This window comes from Lontra canadensis, unplaced genomic scaffold (genome assembly GCF_010015895.1).
Source record: "Lontra canadensis isolate GAN:19392208 unplaced genomic scaffold, GSC_riverotter_1.0 scaffold91, whole genome shotgun sequence".
In the NCBI taxonomy this organism is placed as follows: Eukaryota; Metazoa; Chordata; class Mammalia; order Carnivora; family Mustelidae; genus Lontra; species Lontra canadensis.
The window spans coordinates 6021864-6044952 of record NW_022631085.1 but is presented as its reverse complement, the minus strand read 5'-3'; the positions used below and the strand labels follow the sequence as shown (position 1 = coordinate 6044952).

The 23089-nt window shown below is 45.0% G+C and overlaps 1 protein-coding gene across 2 annotated transcripts in view; it reads left to right on the top strand.

Moving 5' to 3' along the window:
• Positions 1-23089, top strand: part of SNX29 (sorting nexin 29) — a 473687-nt gene that overhangs the window by 20940 nt on the left and 429658 nt on the right. For both annotated transcript variants that reach the window (XM_032836282.1, XM_032836283.1), the window contains exons 3-4: positions 168-220; positions 22009-22133. In XM_032836282.1, the coding sequence (XP_032692173.1) occupies positions 168-220; positions 22009-22133 (178 nt within the window). The remainder of the gene's footprint in view (positions 1-167; positions 221-22008; positions 22134-23089) is intronic.

The following is a 23089-nucleotide window of genomic DNA, read 5'->3' as shown; positions in this document are numbered from 1 at the left end:
CTTCCTGTAAGCAGTGGCTAGAAGGCTGGGTGGTCCACCATCTCACGTCTTTGCCTGACACCCAGGGCACTTGGGGTTCCTGGCTCTGTGTGTCCTGTGTGGGCTGTATGTGATGTGTCAGAGTCCCATCCCAACTGCTGATCTCAGTGTCTTCTTTTTCCGTGCAGTGCCAGATCCGCTTTGGAGGGAGAAAGGAGATCGCCTCGGATTCCGACAGCAGGTAAACATGTCCCTTCTAAAACCATTTACTGTCGAGACCAAATGGCGGCCAGGCATGACTAGCTTCTGTGTTCTGCCTCTGCAGCTGAGCGGTGTGGTGATTCAGTTTGGGGGATCTGTACACCCATGCTGGGATTACCTGTCTGGAGTGTTTGCAGCTTCCTGTGATACTCCCTCCCTCGAGCAGTCCATTCTGAGGGAATTATCTGAAATACCTTTCTGCATAAAGTTATTTTCAGGGTAATTGATCACGATGGCAACTCTGAAATCTAAATGCTCAGCAGGTGGGAGGTGGTTAATAAAGTGCAGTGTGTCAGTAGGACGGGATGTTAAGTAGCCATTAACACTGATGTCCGGGGGCTCCTGGGGGGCTCAGTCCTTCAGCGTCTGCCTTTGGCTCTGGTCATGATCCCAGGGTCCTGGGATCACGAGCCCCGCATGGGGCTCCCTGCTCAGCGGGGAGTCTTCGTCTCCCTCTCCTACTCCCACTCCCCCTGCTTGTGTTCCCTCTCTCGCTGTGTCTCTCTCTGTCAAATAAATAAATAAATAAAATCTTAAAAATAAATAAATAAATAAATAAATAAATAAAATTTACATCCATACAACATTTGTTTTAAGCAGAGAAATAAATATGTGGTAATTTACAAATTATGTATGTAGTTAAAATGCAAAGAGTAAGGTACAAAGTTCTGTGGATGCAGAGTGATGCCTGCGATGTTAAACCACACTCTGGTGAAGCATCCACCGGAGTGGGAACAGAGGTAATCCTGGGGTTGAGAATATTGGGAATCCTTCTACTTTTTGATATTTTTCATATTTTTTACTGCGATCATGTGTTTCTTTTATAATTAACAAAGAAAAAAGTCCTGAAAATTGCCATTGACCTTCATGACCCAGGAAGGGCTGATGTAATTGCGTGAGCTTCTCACATTGACTGGGAGGAGCCAGAAATGTTTTGGCAAAGGTAAGAGACACACAGGCGTTTGCTCTGTGAAGTCATTCGGGCCTGATTCATGGCGGCAGGAGGAGCATTCCGGCAAAGGAAGGGAAGGAAGGGAACTCACCTGCTCAGCATCTGGCTCATCCTGGAGCCTGGCCACGGCCCCCACCCTGCCCAGCAGAGCCAGTCCCCTGTCTGTCCTTTCAGACCCGAGTCTGCCGTACTTGACCAGCCTCGAGCAAAGCCCGGAGTGCTACATGTTAGTATAGGCTGCCGGGACTGTTTGAACTGGTGCAGACTTAAAATTCTGCCCCTCCTTTATTCTGTCTCTTTTTTCCTCTAGTGCTTCTCCCTAACACTTAGCACCAACAGCAGACTGTTAGGCTTTTTTATTTTGTTGATTTCTGCCTCTCTGTGTCATAATGTCAGCTCTGTGCGGGCAGGGATGTTTGCTGACTTACTCGCGGCGGTACCCCCGGTGTCTGGAAGCATGGAGAAGGTGCTCAGGAAAGACTCACTGTCCCAGTGAGTGTGAGCATTGCTTTGTGCCGTGGTCAGGTGTTTAAATATCTGTGCCACCATGAGGTTTGAGCCCTGAGGGCAGAGGGGCGCCTCCTTTGGTGTGTAACTCTCAGCGTTTTGCATGGACATTTCATGCCCGTCACACGTTTGCTTCTCAGCACATGCTTGTGGCGTCAGATCTCGAGTCCATTTATTGCATCAGTTTCTCCTGAGGCTCCACTCTGGGGCCCGGCCCCGGTCAGCACAGGGGTCCTGGTTTGGGGATGCAAGGTCCCCCTGCATCAGAATCATCTGGGAGACTTACTAAACAATAATGCAGCACTCCATCCCGTCCAAGACCGCTGCGTGTACGCGCACGAGCGTGTGAGCGTGTGCGTGCGTGCCTCCGTGTGGATGTGTGTGGGTATGTGGATTCAGGACTTCTTCCTCACTTTTTTTTTTTTCATGATTGTCCAGTTCTCTAAGTTCAACACTTAGAGAATCCATCTCTAAGTGTTAGATTAATGTGTTCTTATATAATGGAATTTACTACTAATATTTTTATTGGGTGCAGCGTTATGTTTTATAGTAGAAGTTAAAAAGTTAATTTCTTCAATGAGAGCTGTAGTTCAAGGCTAAAAGGAGTATGCTGCTTTATATTAATAGTAACAGCTATGGCTTCTTCTGGCCACTCCGGATTCATGTTGATGCCTCGTCTTTGGGACAGCACTGGGAGGAGTGGTGGTGTTATTCCTTCTTTACAGATCAGGAAAGAGACACAGAGGTAGGCTAATCCAGCCTCGGTGGGGCATCTGAGAAAGTTAGACCTGCAAGTGGGACCCCAGTTCCTAGGGCTCCAGAGTCTGTTCTCCCCATGTTACAGCACATTTAGTGATTTTGTTGATTTTGAAGCTGGGTTTAAAAAAATCAGTTCTTCCCCTCACCTTGAGGATTCCTTCTCAATAACAGTCTTGGTCTTATCTTTGAAATGTGTTTGGGGAAAGGTGGCGCGACCTTCATGTAGGAAAGGCCACATCACTGTCCTTATCCTGTGGGATAGCTTAACCTCAAGAGGGAAAGTCTGTGAACATTTGTTGTGGGGTCTGAAAAGATAGTTGAGTCCCCTTTCTTCTCCACCGCTGACAAATGTCCTGGCCCCACAAGTGATCTCAAATGGATTCTCTTCTCTCCAGCTCCCCTGCTGTCACCTTGTTCCAGTCACCACATCTCCCATAGGGCGGCTGCCAGAGACGGACTCCCTCTTTTCCTTCTTGTCCTGCTTCCTCTGCACAGAGAGTCTTCTGCAGAATGTATGAGCCTTCCTGTCACCCCTGCCCCCACCCCCCGGTGGAGAGCCTTCCCCAGCTTCTCTTTGCTCTCTGGAAAAAGACTCACATCCCGAACACAGTCTCGCTCTTTGCTCCAGCTACTCTGGCCTGGCCTTTTCTATTTTTGTCTTGTTTTATTTGTTTTTAAAGCCTTTTAATAATTGTTAGGGAAATCTTCAGATCCCTGACACCAATTCTCCATCCCCAACCCAAGTTCTGGTCATTTGGATCTTTTTTCCTTGCTCTATACCATGGCTCAGGAAATATTTATATTTGTCCTTGGTCATTCTTGGCACTGTGCTCTAAAACCCCTGGAATTCCCAAAGTGATAAGAGCCATAAAGGTGTCTTTTGATGTGACTTTTAGAAACCTACTTTTAGAAAGTCCCAAAGGTTGGGGGCCGGTTGCCAGGACAACCAATGCTGGGATCAGAGGGTTGAAACTTTCTTTCCTAGCACCCCCACCACTGGATAGAGGAGGAAGGTTGGAGATGGATTTCAGTTGCCAAAGGCCAATGATTTAATCGATCCTGCTTACATAATGAAGGCTCCATAAAACCCCAAAAGGATGGGGCTCAGAGAGCTTCCGGGTTGGTGAGCATGTGGAGGCATGGGGAGAGGTGTTTCTGGGGAGGGCATGGAGGCTCCACGTTCTTTTCCCTTACCTGGCCCTACGCATCTCTTCCACGTGCCTGTTCCTGAGTTACATCCTTTTATAATATACCAGTAATCTAGTAAGTACAATCCTTCTTTGAGGTCTGTGAGCCACTCCGGCAAATTAACCCACAGAGGAAGTTGTGGGAATCTTTGAGATACATAGCCAGTTGGTCAGAAATACAGGTGATAACCTGGGCTTGCGACCAGCATCTGAAGTAGGGGGATGTGTGTCGTCTTGTAGAGCTGAGATCTTCACCTGTGGGATCTGATGCTGTCTCCGGGTAGACGGTGTCAGGATTGAGGTGAGTTGTAGGACACCCAGCTGATATCAGAGAACTGCTTGGTGGCGTGGGGGAAAACCCACACATTCGAGAAGGTGATCAGAATCACATCTACCCTGCCAGTTGGGAGGATTAAGTCAGATACTGTGTGTCGAAGTGCCAGCCAGGTGGGTGTTAATTTCACTCCACGGGGAAGGAAGTCTGGTGGGGACAGTCATCACTCAGCTGTGACTCCTGCCCATGCTGCCTGGTGATGGGGCGAGCAGTCTGCAAATAGAAGGGAGGCTCAAATGTGAGTCAGTGAGCCTTATCGACGTTCTCTTTTGCTCTCAGGGAACAAGCGAAGATGGGAGATTTCTTTCCATGTAACTCTGGGTATAGTTCTCAGTCCCATTTGGAAGATGGAGCTCCTTAGTTTTGTCTTTTCCTACATCGTTCTCCTGCAGGAAGCTAAGAACCAGTGTCCGCTGAGACATAATGGGTAATTGCAAGGGATTTTTTTTCTTAAAAGGCCAAGTGTTATCTTTGAATGCCCTTTTAAATTTACTGTCCTAGGCAAAGTTCTGTGCATGACTGGGACTGGCGGCCTCTGGTCACAGCTAAATTCCCGCTGGTTGAATGAACATCAATAGGAACCCTTGAAGGGATGGTCACAGCTGTTTCTGCCAAGGCTCTTTGGAAACAAGCAACAGAAATCCACTCCAGTTAAGGAAGCTGTGAGCTTACAGAGTTGAGGGCCGGCCAGGTTTGGAAACAGGAAAGAGTCAAGACAGCTTTGGAAGGAAGCCTCCTAAGTTGGAAAACGGGAGCCCAGAAATGGTCTTCTGGCAGGAATGGTAAAAGTTCTGCTGCTGAAGTGACTCTCATTCTGCTCAAGATTGACTTTCTGGGGAGGAAACACCTGCTTGGCCCGTCTCAGGTCACATGACCCCGTCCCCACGGCCAGCAGGAGGATTTCCCTCCTGGCCTCCAGCAGGAGGAGTTGGTGAAGGAGCTTCTTGGGATCCCACTGGCTTGCTCAGTGTAAGATGTCTACTTGGAGGGTGCCTGGGTGGCTCAGTGGGTTAAGCCTTTGCCTTTGGCTCAGGTCATGATCTCAGGTTCCTGGGATCGAGCCCCACATTTGCTCAGCCCTCTCTCTCTGGCTAGCTCTCTACCTCCTTGTGATATCTCTCTCTCTCTCTCTCTGTCTAATATATACATAAAAAAATCTTTAAAAGAAAAAGTTGTCTACTTGGGTTCACCATCTCAAGACAGGATCCACTGAGGAAGAATTAAACCTTTAAATGAAATCTGGGTGCTGTGATGAAGGTGGCTATTATGAACATGGGCTGCCCATAGTGCCCAAGAGCTGTCCCCTATTGCTACTGCTTTGTAGTGACAGTCTTTCTTGTGACAGTACTGTGTGGTTTAAAAATGTTCATGTCTCAAAAAAAAAAAAAATGTTCATGTCTCACTTGATCCTTGCAATGACCCTATAGAAAAGCAGGAGCGGGGATGATTTCCCTACTTTTACCAGTGTAGAAACTTGGAGGCTGGTCATTTATGCAGCATTAACTTGTTTCTAGTACACACTGGCGCTGCAGGCACAGACTTTGCTTGAGTGGGTCACGTGGTTTGTGGGTCACATACTTTGTGGGTCGTGGAGCGGGACTGGAGACAGACTTTGTTTGTTGCTGTGGTGCTCATTCTCTGACACTACACCCCCTCCTGGTTTTCTAACACACAGTTTCCCTAAATGAGAGATTTGTTTCACTGCACGTGTAACATGATTTTAAGTGTTAAATGTCATGGTGTTAGATTCCTTTCAGTTGCCTAGTGGCTCAGTGGTTTGCCTTTTCTTTTTCAGTCTCAATGATCTTGGTGGTGAGACTTGGTTTGGTATTATCGTTAGGTTGAATTAAATGAAATTGCTCATATTTGATCCTTCTGACCTACAAAAACAACACTACCCTCCATTTCAAAGTAATATGTCTCCAGCAACCCCCCTCCTCCTCTTTAAACAGAGGCTTCAGGCTCGGTCTTCCTCTGGCAGAGGGGCAGAGACAGAATTTAATACTTAAATTGCATTTATATTTACTCTGTGTTTACCCATGATGCTGGCTTTCCATGTGCAAGAGCGATAGTTTCCCCTTCTAAAACAGGCTTCTTGGGGCGCCTGGGTGGCTCATTGGGTTAAGCCTCTACCTTTGCTCAGGTCATGATCTCAGGGTCCTGGGATCGAGTCCCGCATCAGGCTCTCTGCTCAGCGGGGAGCCTGCTTCCCCCTCTCTCTCTGCCTACTTGTGATCTCTCTCTCTCTAATAAATGGATAAAATCTTAAAACAACAACAACAACAACAACAAAACAGGCTCCTTTATGTGGAAAACACGAGGCAGACTCAAAACAAGTAAATAACAGTGCGTATCCTCAGATGAAGCCAAAGCTGCCCGGCTGTTTGTGAAGAACGGGCCCGTCTGCAGCGGCGTGTGGTGTCTGGGTCTCCACGATAAGCAGCACGTTGGGCTCACCCAGATGCAAAGCGTGAGGGTGTGGGAGGGAGATTTGTTTGATTTTCCGAGATTCCACAGCAAGAGGCACCAGTCCTCGTGTGAAGTGTCTATCACCCTTTCATGTGGGGACATTAGAGGCAGAGCTTGTTTCATCAGCTTCTGGTCTTAGAAACCTCCCCAGGAGGAAGTGGGGGCAGTCACTGGGCCCCGAAATGCATGCGTTTCTCCTGACCCCTCTCTCGGAGTTGTTCTCCTGCTCCGTGTTCCCCTAAGAGCAAAGACCCATTCCTGTGCTTCGTCACAATTGTTTCGTGGACCGCCGTCACTCTGGCTGATGACGAGGCTGTGACGTAGTTTTTGAATAATTTGCCTTCTAGAAATAATGGCTGAAGAACTCAGCAGGTACTGGATGGTACCTCCAGGGCTAGATACGTTATTGTTCTACGGAAGCATCTTCTTCCCACGTGGGATTACCAAGCACAATCTGGAAGTTTCTCGTTGGAATCATAAAAAGCAGCCCCAGCTGCGGGGTGGCGGAAGGTGGCATGGGATTTGAAGCTGGGAGTTTGAATCTTGGTGTGGCCCGTCCCGAGTCATGTTGGTTTTTGGACAAGTTTTGACTTTCTCCTGCCCTGACGTCCTCATCTGTAAATGGGTATAGCCCCCACCATCCTGACTTGGGGGGCTTGTGAGTTAGTTTATGTGGAGCCTTTCCAACAGTGCCTGGTGGCTAGTAAGTTTCCAGAAATTGCTAGCTTTTGTTACTTTCGCTGTAATTTCATGTAAAGTGTCTCTGCACTTCGTGAATATTCTCTGCACGCAGCGTCTCACTGCCGTTACAGGGAGGCAGTGGGCTGGTTTTGGGTGTTTGTTTCAGAACATTGAGGGCTTGTACATTTTTGTGACCCTTTAGCTGACTGTGTCAGAAGAAGTCAGGAGCTTTTCTCCTCCTTTCAAAGCTTTCCAGGGAAGAGTGATTGGTTTCGGTGATTTTTATTTACTTGTGAGGAATTAGAAACATTTCTGAACTTTTCAGGAAGATATAAAACAAAACCAGCTGCCCTTTGCGCTTCCCTAATGTTATTCTCAGCATAGTTGAAAACGGTCGTATGTATTCCCCTAGACACTTGTGAAACCAAATGGCTTTTCCAAGCATTCCTTTTCCCCTTTTAAATGTCTCTGCATGTTCATCATGTGATTTTTGTCTTCAGTGTGTCATAGGTTTCTTACCAACCTACTAGTCTGAGGTGTTGACTGGATATTCTAATTCTTCTCTTCCTGCAGAAGATTTTGGGGTTCATTAGTGGGATTCTCACTCCTCCCTATCCTGACGACTTCATTTCCACTTTGAGGATCTATCGTAGATAGTTCCACATTGCATATTCTTTTATTTTACTGTATCGATCAAATGAGTAGATTGCTTTTCTGGAAAAAGATTTTTAGCTACTGGGTAGTTTTGGGCATTTAGCAAATCTGAGCACATTTCCTGGTTTGTAATAAATAGTTATATTTGTCTGGTTTTTAATAAACAGTTATATTGTTTATATTGATAGCTATGGGAAATAGTGCTTGGCCCATGGGAAACAATATGTAAACACCCTCATTGCCAGGATCCTCATGGTCACTGTCTTGATGGTGGAGAGACTGTGAGCATGAAGTATGAGCTTTAATATCAGAGGCCCACTCCGGCCACAAATCACTAATTACCAGCTGTGTGATTTTGGACTTAGCTTCTCCAGGCCTCTGTCATATCATCTGGAAGGCCAGACGATCATCACAGTACCCACTTCCTAAGATGGAACAGTGTTTGATTGGCATAGCTAGTAGGAACTTACCAAGACTCAATACTTTTTCTTCCTATGACTGGACATACCAGTGTTTTGGCTAATTTGGAAACTGAAGTCTAGACCCCTTGCTCATTAATTCCGCCCCGCAACAGATGTCTGTCTGTAGATCCCTACACTGGCACTGGGGATATAAACTGCATGAGTTGGGCCCCCTGGGTGGCTCAGTTGGTTAAGTAGTTGCCTTCAGCTCAGGTCATGTTCCAGGGTCCTGAGATTGAGCCCCACATCGGGCTCTCTGCTCAGCGGGAAGCCTGCTTCTCCCTCTCCCTCTGCCTGCTGCTCTGCCTACTTGTGCTTTCTATCTCTCTATCAAATAAATAAATAAAATCTTTAAAAAAATTAAAAAATGAAAAATTAATAAACTGGATGAGTTGGTTGCTGTCCTCAGGGAACTCAGAATTCAGTCCAGGAGATAGGCACGTACATTGTGGATGGTCTTGGTGGCCTGTAGTAATAATCATGTAGTCCAGACGTGAGAGGTGAGTGTCAGGTCTTTAGTGGTCGAATGGGTAGGATGGGAGTTCCAGGCAGCAGGTGTGGCAAGTGGGATGGTGTGAGAGGAGGTGTGAGAACATGGTCTGAAAAGTCAGGAGTTTCCTCTCTTACTGTCATAGGGAAGTGTTTGAACTTTATCCATTAGTGTATCCTTTCTTTCTTTTTTAGAAATATTTTATTTATTGATTTGAGAGAGAAGAGGGCGAGAGGATGAGTAGGGGGAGAAGCAGACTACCCATTGAGTAGGGAGCCCGAGTCGACTTGGGGACTTGAGTTGGGGGCTTGCTCCCAGGACCCTGGGATCATGACCTGAGCTGAAGGCAGACGCTTAGCCAGCTGAGCCACCCAGGTGCCCCATAGGGTATCATTTCTTAAACCATGGCTATTTGCATTTCATTTTCACAATTTTTGCTATTTCTGTATACCATCTGAGCCAGATATTGGCTTGCGGTGGAATGTGAAGGCCCTGTCTACTCTGGTCATAAGTAATACTGTCAGTGAAATCAAAGACTGATGCTGATTATTGTCTTTCTTGGAGCATTGAAATGATTAACATGAAAACGTTCATCTCTGTTCCTCCTGAAATTGTGTCATGTCCTGTGTGCTGTGCAATATGTAGTGTGAGTGGGAGAAAGAACAAAGAAGGACAACAACATAGTCAGGGTTGGATTTCTGGAGGAGGGGCAGGGGTGGAGGGGGGCTGGGTAGGGTGAGGCGGGGTCTGGCAAGCAGTGAGGGGTGGCTCTGTACCGTGGGTGGGCGGGCTGAGTGGTGGCAGTTGGGAGGAGAGACAGAAGGATTGAGAAGCCTTGTGACTGAGCCTTGATAACGGGGGTTGGGGGGGAGTCGGTGGGGGGGAGGCGGTGGGGCGGTGACAGGACTCAGAGAATGAGACATCAGTTCTCTGGCTCTAAGGTGTGGCCAGAAGTCAGACCAATTGTGTGTTGTTTTTCATTCTGTTTTGTTTGGTTTAAAGCAAGCTTTGGAGTGGAGTTTTCTTTCTCCCAGGCTGTGTCCTCCAACCAAGCTTTGAGAGCCTGTGGGCTGTGGCTTAGCGTCACTTCTGTTTCCTTGTTTCCCATTTACTCACTCCTAAGTCTAGGGACCTGTGTTCTCTCTGTTCTCTTCTTCCTGTTTGGTGGAACCAGCTCCTTCCGCTGATTCCTTCCCGGCTGCCAACTCCCATTCCTGATTCTCCGAGAGAGCCCCAGGCAGTGTTTGCGTCTAGATGCAGAGCTGGTGGTGTGTCTGCCCCAGAGAAGATAGTCACTGGGCTGATACCAGTAACTTTGGGAAATGGTCAGAAATTGTGATTTGACCCATTGAAGCGTTGCTTATTTTTTTTCATTTCTGACTCTTCTGATAGAACATTTATTTGATTTCTTTTTACATGCCTGTCTGCCACCTTCACACTAAACAGTGTCTCGAAGACTACTGCTTTGTGAGTTTTCACTGCTCCCTGGCTTGAGTTCTTTCTCGTTCTTTGTCAACCTTTTTTTGGCCTCTTTTTTTTCTATTTTATCTTCTTCTCCCTTCCTCGAGTACCTTGTGTCCATGACCAAAAATTATTTGGTCTGGCCACCCAGGTGCCCCATAAGTTTTCAGTGTTTTAGAAAGATCTTCCCAAGGGCGCCTGGGTGGCTCAGTGGGTTAAAGCCTCTGCCTTTGGCTCAGGTCATGATCCCAGGGTCCTGGGATCCAGCCCCGGGTTGGGCTCTCTGCTCTGCAGGGAGCCTGCTTCCTCCCCTCTTTCTCTCTTCCTGCCTCTCTGCCTACTTGTGATCTCTCTCTCTCTGTCAAATAAATAAAATCTTTAAAAAAAATAATAATAGAAAGATCTTCCCAATGTTACATTGTGCATGCAATGTTTTTTAAATTTTCTTGTGGGGCTGCCTGGGTGGCTCAGTTAGTTAAGCGTCTGCCTTCAGCTTAGGTCATGATTCCAGGGTCCTGGGATCGAGACCCACATCGGGCTCCCTGCTGAGCAGGGAGCCTGCTTCTCCCTCTCCCTCTGCCTGCTACCCCCCATGCTTGTGTGCCTACTTTTGCTCTCTATCCCTCTGTCAAATAAAGAAAATCTTTAAAAAATAAATAAATGAACAATTTTTCTTGTAAGATTTTAATTGTTTACAGTTAAGTCTTTAATCCACCTAGAGTTATTTTTCTATGGCCTATGAGCTAATCCTAAAGCCAGTTTTAGTTTCTTCTGGATGGTTGCTGTCTTTCTCACAGATCTTTTTGGTCCTTTATCTCTGGGCAGCAGCTCACTTTCACTCCATTTACTCAGCGCGGACGGAGCGTGTTCTGGCCGCAGCGCACGGCCCTCACTGAGAACGTCAGGCTGGCTTGATTCTCAGGTCCTGGGACCCCTGGCCCAGCAAGGGGTGGGGGGATGGCCCTCGTATGCTGGTGCTGTCACACTGGGATGTGGGCCCTCAGCCTCAGTGCTCATGATTCTTGCTCTAGATGAATTTGCATGAATTTTCAGGGATGCTGAAGTCTACTCAAACGATGGTAGAAGGTTCCAGTGATTGAGAGAACATAATCTTTGGAACCCACTCCTTTCTCCTACTTCCGCACAAATGGGAGCCATACCATTTATATTACTCTATGACTTGCCCTTTTCTTTTTTTAATTTTTTTTTAGTTTTTTAATTTTTTTTAAGATTTTATTTATTTATTTGAGATAAATAATTTGAGATTGAGACAGAGATCACAAGTAGGCAGAGAGGCAGGCAGAGAGAGAGAGGGAGGAAGCAGGCTCCCCGCCGAGCAGAGAGCCCAAGGCGGGGCTTGATCCCAGGACCCTGAGACCATGACCTGAGCTGAAGGCAGAGGTTTTGACCCACTGAGCCACCCAGGCGCCCCCCCCCTTTTTTTTTTTTAAATAGCATGTGAGTGGGGGGAAGAGGTAGGGAGGGGCAGAAAGAGAGGGGAGAGAGAGAGAGAGAGAGAGAATCTTAAGCAGGCTCCACGCCCAGCACAGAACCTGATGTAGGGCTCCATCCGCAACCCTGAGATCATGACCTGCGTTGAAATCAAGAGTTGGATGCTTAACTGACTGAGCCACCCAGGCACCTCAATGTTTTTGTTTTCAAACCTGGTATTATGGAGATTATTCCAGGTCAGTAAGTAACATAATGGTGCAACTTACTGTCAAGGGCATCTTCATGACCAATGTCAATTCTAATCGTATAATTTCATCACTTATGAGGCACAGCTGGGTTTCAAAGATGTATGGGGGGGGAATGTGGTGCTTCTTAGGGTTGATTAGAAGTGACCTCTCATTCTCTTTAAATTTCTGTGTAGTGTTTTGTGGTGTGGAGGTACTATAACTTATTTACTGTTTGCCTGTTAATGGATATTCAGGTTGTTTCTACTTCTTTTTTTGCTTTTGCTGTTGTAAACAGTGCTGCAATAAAAATGTGTGTGTGTGTATGTGTGTTTCTCTCACTGTCTCTCTTTGTCAAATAAATAAATAAATAGAATCTTAAGGTTTTATTTATTTATTTAAGAGAGAAAGAGAGAGCCCAAGCAAGGGGAGTGGCAGACAGAGGGAGAAGCAGGCTCCCTGCTGAGCAAGGAGCCCTACATTTTGCTTGATCCTAGAACCCTGGGATCATTACCCGAAATGAAGATATTTGCTTAACCCACTGAGCCACCCAGTCATCCCTGGTTTCCTTTTTCCCTAGTTTCCCATAGTAATAATAACACCTTATAAAACCCTAGCATAGATTTTCAGATTTCCCTAGTTTTGCTTGTCCTTATTTGTGTGTGTGTGTGCACTCATGTGTGTGTGCACTTGTGTGTGCCTGTGTGTGTGTAGTCCTGTGCAGCATGGTCACTGCATAGGGACAGCTGTCCACTATCACCGTCAGGTAATGGAATAGTTTCATTGTCACAGGATCCCCCCGCTGACCTTTTATACCACACCACCTCCCTCCTCTACCCTCCCTCTCCGTCCCTGACTCCTGGCAACCACCCATCTGTCCTCCAGTTCTCTAATTTTGACACTCTGAGAACATTATATTAGAAGAATCACACAGTGTGTAACTTCTTGGGATTGCATTTTCCCCACTTGGTGTGATTCCCATTCCATGGTGTGGGGGCACCAAACTCTGTTTCTTCATTAACTCATTGGAGGACATCTGGATTGTTTCAGGTTTTGGCTACTGCAAATAATGCTGCTGTAAACATTCACGTACAGGTTTTTTGTGGGAACATAACTTTTTCATTTTTCTGAGATAGTCACCAAGAGTGCAGTTGTTGGGTAGGTGATATTTGCATATTTGGTTTTATAAGAAACTGCCAAAGTGCCATTTACCTTCCTACCAACAATGTGTGAGTGATCCAGTTCCTCTGCATTCTTGCCAGCATTTGGTAGTATCATGATTTCCTCTTTTAGCCACTCTTACAGGTGTACAGTCATACCTTATGGTGGTTTTAATTTACATGTCCCTAATGATGTTGAACATGTTTTCCCATGCTTGTATGCCTATATCCCCTTCGGTGAAATGTCTGTTTATGCTTTTTGATCCTTTTTAAATTAGTAGTGCATTAGGATACATTCCTAGAAGTAGGATTTCTGAGTCAAAGTATATGGGCATTTAGAAAAATTGTACTGTCTAGGGCACTTGGGTGGTTAGTTGGTTAAAGCCTCTGCCTTTGTTTCAGGTCATGATCCCAGGGTCCTGGGATCGAATCCTGTGTTGGGCTCCCTGCTCAGCGGGGAGTCTGCTTCTACCTCTGCTTCTCCACCCTCTCGTGTGCGCTCTCTTTCTCTTTCACAAAAATAAATTTAAAAAATCTTAAAAAAATTGTACTGTCTGATCTCTTTGCAGAAAGCTGAGCGATTCACATTTATATTTTGAACAGTGCTTATTTACAGATATTCATGCTTGGTCTGTGATTGGTTTTAAAGCTTGTATTCCTGAATTGGTATCTTAATACTGTGACACTTTGCTGGCCACTGATGAGTCTGAATATCTTTTCATCTGTTTATTGGCTACTATTTCTTCCTTTCATGATTTGTTTGTTGACTTGTTGAAAAGTTCATTATCATTTGAGTTGCTTGTTTCTCTCTTATCCGTTTGTAGAAGCTCTCCATGTATTATGGCTTTTAATCCCTTTTCAGTAGTATGTGTTATAAGTATTTTCTGGAGAAAATTTATTGTTTTACCATGTTTATGGTATTTTTGCCATATTGAAAGTTAAGAATCTTATGCAGTTAATAATATGAATGTTTTTTCCTTTAAGTAGGCTCCATGCCCAGTGTGGAGCCCAACATGGGATTTGAACCCATGGCCCTGAGATCATGACCTGAGCTGAGACCAAGAGTCAGATGCTTAACTGACTGAACCGCCCTGGCGCCCCGAATGAACCTTAAAAATTTTGGTTTTAGAGTATCCTGTCCTGAGGTTCTTCTGTATGTTTTTCTATTATTTTTATAGTTTTATTTTTTCCCATTTATATTTTTCCTGATCTGTCTGGAATTTTATTCTGTCTGGAGTTTGAAATACAAGTTTATTTTTCTTTTCTTTCAGCCCTGTAGCTGGCCACTTGTGTCATTGCCCCTGATTAAATAGCCCATTCTTGCCCATCTGAATTGAAGTGCTATTATTATTATATTTAACGTTTTCCTATTTATTTGGATTTGGATTTTTTATGACAAGTTTCCCTATACTCCATCTGTATGTTTATCCCTGCACCCAAAACCACACTGTGCCAAGTAGTTCCTTGGAATTATTATTATAATCCTTGGGATTTTTATTGGAATTGTATTCAATTTATACATTAATTGATGTATGCACAGTTAACTTATGCATTAATTAATGAAAAAAAATTTTTTTTTTAAGATTTTATTTATTTATTTGACAGAGAGAGATCACAAGTAGACAGAGAGGCAGGCAGAGAGAGGGAAGCAGGCCCCCTGCCGAGCAGAGAGCCCGATGCGGGGCTCGATCCCAGGACCCTGAGATCATGACCTGAGCCGAAGGCAGAGGCTTTAAACCACTGAGCCACCCAGGCGCCCCTAATTAATGAAATTTTTACCTTAATACATCTTATTCAGGAAAATGGTATTTCTATTTATTTTGACCTTTATAGCTTTCAAGAAAATATTATGCTTTTCTTCATGTAGGACTTTTATCTTTCTTGTTTAAAAGTAGGATTTATTTTACTTTTGTTACTATTGTAACAAAATTGCTCCATTTTGTGTACTTAAAAAAATAAAAATTTAATGTTATAGTTTCATTCATTGCAATATTTTTTATTTGGGGGTTGGAAACACTTTTATATCTTTGAATAAGAGATCTTGAAAAAGATCTGCTTTTCCTGGCTTAACATAATCTAAATTTTTAAGAAATTTGTTTTTTAATCTAAGCTTTTTAAAAAGTGCTATTTCCTTTTTTTTAAGATTATTTATTTATTTATTTGACAGAGAGAGAGAGAGAGAGATCACAAGTAGGCAGAGAGGCAGGCAGTGTGGGGGGAAGCAGGCTCCCCACTGAGCAGAGAGCCCGATGAGGTGCTTGATCCCAGGACCCTGAGATGATGACCTGAGCCAAAGGCAGAGGCTTAACCCACTGAGTCACCCAGGCGCCCCTCTTCTTTTTTTTTTAATATAATTTAAATTTTTCAGTGTTCCAAGATTCATTGTTTATACACCACACCCAGTGCTCCATGCAATACGTCCCCTCCTTAATACCCACCACCAGGCCCTCCCAACCCCCCACCCCCTTCCCCTCCAAAATCCTCAGTTTGTTTCTCAGAGTCCACAGTCTCTCATGGTTCATGGTAAAAAATGCTATTTCAAGTTCTCTGTAAGCATTTAAAATAGTTGTATACTTTTTCCTCACCATAACTTTTATTTTTAATTTATTTTTTAAATTTTTATATAGATTTTTAAAAAAAGATTTTTATTTCTTTATTTGACAGACAAGTAGGCAGAGAGGCAGGCAGAGAGAGTGGAGGAAGCAGGCTCCCTGCTGAGCAGAGAGCCCGATGTGGGGCTCGATCCCAGGAACCTGGGATCATGACCTGAGCCGAAGGCAGAAGCTTTAACCCACTGAGCCACCCAGGCACCCCTTAAAAATTTTTTTTAAAAAAGATTGTATTTATTTATTTGTCAGAGAGAGAGAGAAAGAGAATGAGCACAAGCAGGGGCAGCAGCAGGCAGAGGAAGAAACATGCTCCCTGCTGAGCAAGGAGCTTGCTTTGGGACTGGATCCAAGGACCTTAGGATCATGACCTGAGCTGAAGGCAGATGCTTAACCGACTGAACCTCCCAGGCGCCCTTCATCATAACTTTCAAATTGGATTTCTTCATTTGTTGTAGCGCAAGGTAGCAATATTTCTGGTTCTTGAGACATGAATATTTCTTTTTTTTTTTTTAAAGATTTTATTTATTTATTTGACAGAGAGAAAGATCACAAGTAGGCAGAGAAGCAGGCAGAAAGGAGGAGAAGCAGGCTCCCTGCTGAGCAGAGAGCCCGATGCGGGGCTCGATCCCAGGAGACCCTGAGATCATGACCTGAGCTGAAGGCAGAGGCTTAACCCACTGAGCCACCCAGGTGCCCATGAATACTTCTTTAATGCTTGTTTTGGAAGGAAGCTAGGTTCAGAAAAGCATAAAGGCAAGAAAGACATTACCAGCTATTCTTTTACCAAGCAGCTCTTCATGTTTTCACTTAATTCCCTTTAGGATTTTTTTTTTTTTTTTAGCATAGTTGAGAGCATACTTGATATATATTAATATATCCTGCTTATTTTGCATTTCATGTTACAAACTTGTGGGTTTTCATTATAAGCTCTTGGAATGAGTTTTAAGGGCTAAATAGCGTTCGATTGTAAGCTGTTTATTGAACCAGTTCCCCCAATTTGAGATCCTTAGTGGTTTTAAACTTTCCCCAGGTGCAGATAATATTTTGAGTATCTTCATTCCTAAACCTTTACCTGTCTTGTAGATTGCGGTCCACGATTGGTATCTGCCGGGAAAATTTACAGGCTAAAGGAGGTGAACCTTCGGAAAATTTACTTTATTACACCTAAGTGTAGAGCAGGGACCCCTGCAAATGGGTCCCAGTCTGTAAAGGCCAGTGGGGATTGTACTGTCCTAAGTCTGACATGTGGCTGATGCTGCTAATTGGCTGATTTTTATGGGTACAGTTGACTCCATTCAAGTTGAAATCAGAGCTTTCCACGTGAGGATAATCTGGTCCATTTCCATGATGTACCTAGTTTTCCCCCAAAAGGTTCCTGTAACACGGTGAAAGGAGCAATTTGAAATATGGCCTTTTTCGTAAGGTTAATTTGATGTCGTTCGTAAAAATGCAGCTTTTATTGCTGATCCCGTCAGTTGTTCTGACATTTGCCATAAAAGGGTACAGGATTCTTAAGAACCTTATTATAGATTACTGTGGCAGGATAAGGAGTCTTGAAATACAGGTCAGAGCTCAGGAAAACCAATGCTTGCAGAATTTCAGCAGTAAACTAGTTAAGCTCACGCAGTGTCCACCTGGGCGGGTTTTGATAGATAGTTTTAAATTCAGCAGGAGCAAAGTATTTAATTTTCCATTTCTTCGTTCCTGTATCAGGCTTTACTGAACACCTCAAGGGCAGATTTACTTATTTATAAGAGAGGGAGAGAGCATGTGTACGTGATTGATTTTGGTGGGGAGGGGCAGAGAGAGAGAGGGAGAGAGAACCTCCAGTAGATTCCCCGCTGAGTGCAGACCACAGCATGGGGCTCAATCTTAGACCTTCAGATCACCACCCGATTGGAAACCAAGAGTTGGATGCTTAACTGACTCTGCCACTCAGGTGCCAAGTTTCTTTCTTTTTTTTTTAATTTTTGAGAGCTTTATTGAAGTCTAATTTACATACCATAAAAAACTACCTCTTGTGTGTGTACAATGCAGTGATTTTGAAAATTTTTTATTTATTTTAGAGAGAGAGAGAGACACAAGGGTGCACATAAGGCGGTGGGTGGGGAAGGGTCTTAAGTAGACTGTGCACTGAGTGCCGAGTCCACTGTGGGACTTGATCTTGTGACCCTGAGATCACCACTGGAGTGGAAACCAAGAGTCATCTGCCTAACCAACTGTGGCACCCATGCGCCCCCTGCAGTGATTTTTAAAATTCCATAAATTTATGGAGTTGTACAACCATCAACACACCCAGTTTGAGAACATTTTCCTTATACCTATTTTCTATTATGCAAGTTGACAGTTAATCCCCAATTCCAGCCTTAGACAACCACTAATTGACTTTTGGTTTCTAAATATTTACCTTCTCTCAACATTTCATGGACTCCTACAACATGTGGCTTTTTGGGTCTCACTTCTTTCCATTGGCATAATATTTTCAATGCTTCTCTTTGTCGTAGTGTGTCAGTACCTCTGTTCTCGGTATTGCCGAGTAATAATCCATTGTCTTGACAGTACTACATTTTAATTATCCGTTCATCTGGTCACCAGTTATGTGCATAAAAACTTGAAGTGATTTTCTTGACTGGTGCTTTTATTTATTTAAAAAATTTTTAAAAGAAGATTTTATTTATTTATTTGTCAGAGAGAGAGAGAGCGAGCGTACAAGTAGGGGAGCTAGAGGCAGAGGGAGAAGCAGGCTCCCCGCTGAGCAAGGACCATAGTGCAGGGCTCCATCCCAGGATCCTGTGATCATGACTTGAGCAGAAGGCGGATGCTTCACCGACTGAGCCACCCGGGTGTCCCTTGACTGGTGCTCTAAAAACAAAACAAAACAAAAAACAAAACCTTTGCTGTTACATTCCCCCACTTGATTACAAACATGCCCAGTTCACTGACTCGCAGTAGGAGTTAGCTGTGATGAAATGCCATGGAGGCGGCTGACCCACCGTAGCGATGCCCGCATGTGTTCGCAGAGAGCATTCTGGGAAATAGGAGAGACCGCGGTGAGAAAATAGCCCCACTAGTGCAGGTGCTCCTTTCACTTCGCAGGAATGATCAGACAACTGAGTGAAGATGAGAAGAAACGGAAACTTAAGCCTGACGAGGTTATAAATCAGTACCTCTCCTGTGCCCACGACGAGCTGAAGAGGTGTAGGTGTCTGTGGTTGCCAAGTGTGTTCGGTGTGATTCCCTGGTTTTAACTGGCTTGGGTCCGGATTATAAATTATATAAGACCTCCTGAGACGCATCTCTCCCCTAAATGTCCATCACATCTGTATTCTGCATGCCCCCAGGGCAGCGAGCATTTCAGTCATCATTACCACGGTAGCCAGGCATTGTGCTAGGTGCTGGAACAACGAAGATGAATGAGGTACGATCCCTGTTATGTGGGAGCACCGGTCAGCAAGAGGAGGCATCTCTAAAGCAGATCGTTAATGGGAGAGTTTGGTCAAGGGCTGCAGTAGAAAGAAGTTCAGAATAAGGAGGCACTCAGGAAGGCTTCCTGGTGGAGGGGACCCTTGAGCTAAGTCTCGAATGACCAGTATAAGCTCACGTCCAATGGAGAAGTGAGATGGGGACATGGGAAGGGCGATAAATAGCATGGCCTTTGGCAGGGTAGTCATCATAATAATTAATTATACGATTAGTACTCCCCCTGAGTTTTCTGCTGTGTTAGGTTGGTCATGACCTGTCTGCATCTAGAAGGTAATACTGATGATGTAACCCAAGCCTTGGAGGTTGGGTTTGTGCTGTTCACCTGCATTCCTTTCCCTTTAGGGGCCAGATATCTAGAGTTGGCAGGGCAGCTCCTGACTTGTACATTTGACTCAAGTAAACTAACAGAGATTGTTGATTCAATTTTTATATTTGCAGATGATTTGTTTCACGATCCAGGCTGTGGGTTTTTTTTTTTTTTTAATTTTAAAGATTTTATTTATTTATTTGACAGACAGAGATCACAAGTAGGCAGAGAGGCAGGCAGAGAGAGAGGAGGAAGCAGGCTCTCTGCTCAGATGCGGGGCTCGATCCCAGGACCCTGGGATCATGACCCGAGCCGAAGGCAGAGGCCTTAATCCACTGAGCCACCCAGGCACCCCTTTTGTTAGGTGACCCAGCTTTCAGGAAGCCCTTAAATGTGGGCCTGTGTGAATGTGTAGAGAGAGTAGCATATGCACATCTCATATTTAAGAGTGACCTCTGCCTAGGAAAGAGGGACGTTTCAATGTGGGAGAGTATTCTGGGACTCATGGCTCAAGATTACTCACCTACCTAGCCACAGAAGAAGCATTTATGGAGTGTGTACTGGGTACCAGACTCTGAGCTCGGTGCAGGGGAGCCAAGGGAGGAGCTGGAAACCAAATTGTGTTCTTGAGGACAGGTGTTAGGTTTGGGCTGCCAATTAGGCTTCCTTCCTGTGAGGGCCAGCTTTTCTCTGGCAATGGTGGCCTAGAATGCTGGGATGGATTAGTGATGTCTGTCACAAGCACAGATTGGAGAGTAAACGTACTAGTGCCGGTTATTTGCTGACAATATGTTAGGGTTTTCTGGTGTACACGGATGACTTGAGTAAAGGTGGGGTATGGGAAAGAGAGGGCATTTGTCTCAGAATCAGCATGTTTGCCTTGGTATGGGGTGTATCTGGAAGCTGCTTTGGATCACTTTGGGGTTGGGTAGGGCTGGAGTACAGATGTTGTTAATTATATAGTCTTACAATGCTGCTCATTATGTACTCATGTACTGTCTCTTAAATGTCTGTAGCCTGTTTCTTTAGGTGTGAAATGGAGATAATACCTGCCTCACCCATATATAATAATGTTGATGGGAGGAGCTAATGAAATAATGGGTATGAAAATAGTTTACTGCCCACAGAGCAGTAAACCCTTGGAGTATTATTACTACAGGTGTGGAGGTGAGTGGAACAGGAAATGCCTGAAGTTGGGTAAGGTTGAGCCAGATGGTGATGGCGTCAGGTCCTTTGCATTGGGTCCCTCTGCCTAGTCTGCTGTGTCTGTCACATCCAGGTTATGACTCCAAGTTACCTCCACTCAGGCCCCAGAATCCAAGCCTGTTCCTGCCATGTCTTCACTTACCACCTCATCTGGTCTTATTTTCTTCAGAGTTCCCATTAACTGAAATGGTCCGGTTAGCATCTTTGTGTATCTCCCTCTGCTAGAACCATGCACATGTGGTGAGGCAGAGACCGTGCTCTTTGTATCCTCAGAGCCTAGAACAGTAGTGCCTGGTACATAGGAAGAGTTCAGGATTTATTGTTAATATTTTTTGAGGGGAGAGGGCATGGGAGAGCACTAGCACAAGTGGGGTGGGAGGGCCAGAGGGGAAGAGAATCTTCAGCAGATTCCACGCTCAGCGTGGAGCCTGATGTGGGGCTTGATCTCATGACCCTGAGGTCATGACCTGAGCCAAAATCAAGAGTTGAACGCTTAACTGACTGAGACACCCAGGCACCCCAAGGATTTAACGCAGGTTGTGTGAGCAAATGGAAGGGCCTTAAAGTCTATAGACTCAATGGGCCTAGGTGCCCAGGAGCCCTGGGAGGATTGTAAAGAATAGAAGGTAGAAAAAAAAAAAGAAAAGAATAGAAGCTAGTAGCTCTAACTTCATCTCTTTGCCAAGATGTTTGTGAAGCTCTTATTTCTTTGGTTATTGAGAAATACAATTAATTGAATCCACAGTAGTAACTTAATTGAAAGTTCATTCCATCAAGTCTGGATCTGACTTCCCACTATAATCCCTTACAACAAAACAAAGAACAAGAATCAGAATTCATATACTTTTTTTTTTAGTGTATGTAACAGGGCATGAAATTATACAATGTTTCCAATTTGGCAGGCTGCTGCATTCAATCTCTGGAAAGATAATCTGGTTCCTTAAACTACATGCAATATGAATTAGAGTTGGAGTTTGTGAATTGAATACAATTAGCAGCCCGCCCCTCCCCACGCCAGACTGGTTTGGTTTTAAATTGGCTTTCAGTTTTTTCCTCCTCTGCTGGCTGGCACCAATTCCATTTTCCCTCCTTTCTTGTGAGTTGTTACTATGCTTTCAAGAGTCTGATGAATATAGCTAGGCTGTGTAGGGCTTCCTGCAGGTATGTGAAATGAACACACATGGAGAGGGGTGTGCTGAGGGGTCCAAGTCAATTCCATGTCAGTTACTGGCCCATAAATCCAGGTGTCAGGTGTGTGCACCTACCCGAGGTTTAGAGCTGGTGACTCACCCCCTTCTAGGAGGTGCCGGGTCTGCCCTGGTTGTCTCTCTCCCTGCACAGGTGGACTGATGAATCACTGGTTCTCTCGCAGGGTAACCTGTCTGTGTGCCCAGTTTGAGGCCGTCCTGCAGCATGGCCTGAAGAGGAGCCGGGGATTGGCGCTAACGGCAGCCGCGATCAAACAGGCAGCAGGCTTCGCCAGCAAAACAGAAACAGGTACTGCTTGGCCTGCTGCAGGGCGGAGGATGTAGTCTTTTCTAAAAAGTTTTTATTTATTTTTTTAAGAGCGGGCAAGGCAGGCATTGTGTGGGATGGGGCAGCCTGATGGTGCAGAAATCCACGTGTGAGGCTGTCTTACCTGTTGTCCTTTGCAGAATCCTCAGAGCCCCGTGTTCATTTTTGGGGCTAAGGGTCCTGCAGCCAAGGTGCTTATGTCACCAGTGCCATGTGGCAGTTGCTGGGAGATCGATGATGTGTTTTAATTCCGGGCATGGGGATAGCAAGACATTTCGTAACTAAATCTGCCTTCAACAGCAGCAGGAAGAGCAGAATCAGTAGGTATCTGAGCGGACAGCTCTGCTACCATCCGTTTTAGTGTCGTCCAAGTAGTGTGCCGTGCTCCTGTGTGTCTGGAGGACAGGGACAGTGCTGATAATCTCTGCTAACACGTAGGAGCGCTTTGCACAAGACTGGAACTTTGTTAGTCTTTTATATAAATAAACTCATTCAGTTTTCATGACAGCCTTATGAGTAGTAGGGCTTTCACTTTTTCTACTGTACAAATGAGGAAGCTTTTTAAAGGGATGTGCTCTGGATCTGGACCTAAAAGTGTATCATGTCATATAAGAAACATTCTATGTCCTTCTTCCCCAACATTTTTTTTTTTTTTTTTGAGAAGGAGCGTGAATGGGTGTGTGGGAGGGGGGCAAGGGCAGATGGAGAGGGAGAAAGAATCTTTTTTTTTTTTTTTTAAAATTTTTTTTTTTTATTCATGGAAAAGGAGCGTGCGGGGGGGGGAGGGAGAGAGAGAGAGCATGCACACATGAGCAGGGGCAGGGGAAGAGGGAGAAGCAGGATCCCCAGTGATCGAGGAGCCTGATGTGGGACTCGATCCCAGGACCCTGGGATCATGACCTGAGCCGAAGGCAGGTGCTTAACTGGACTGAGCCACC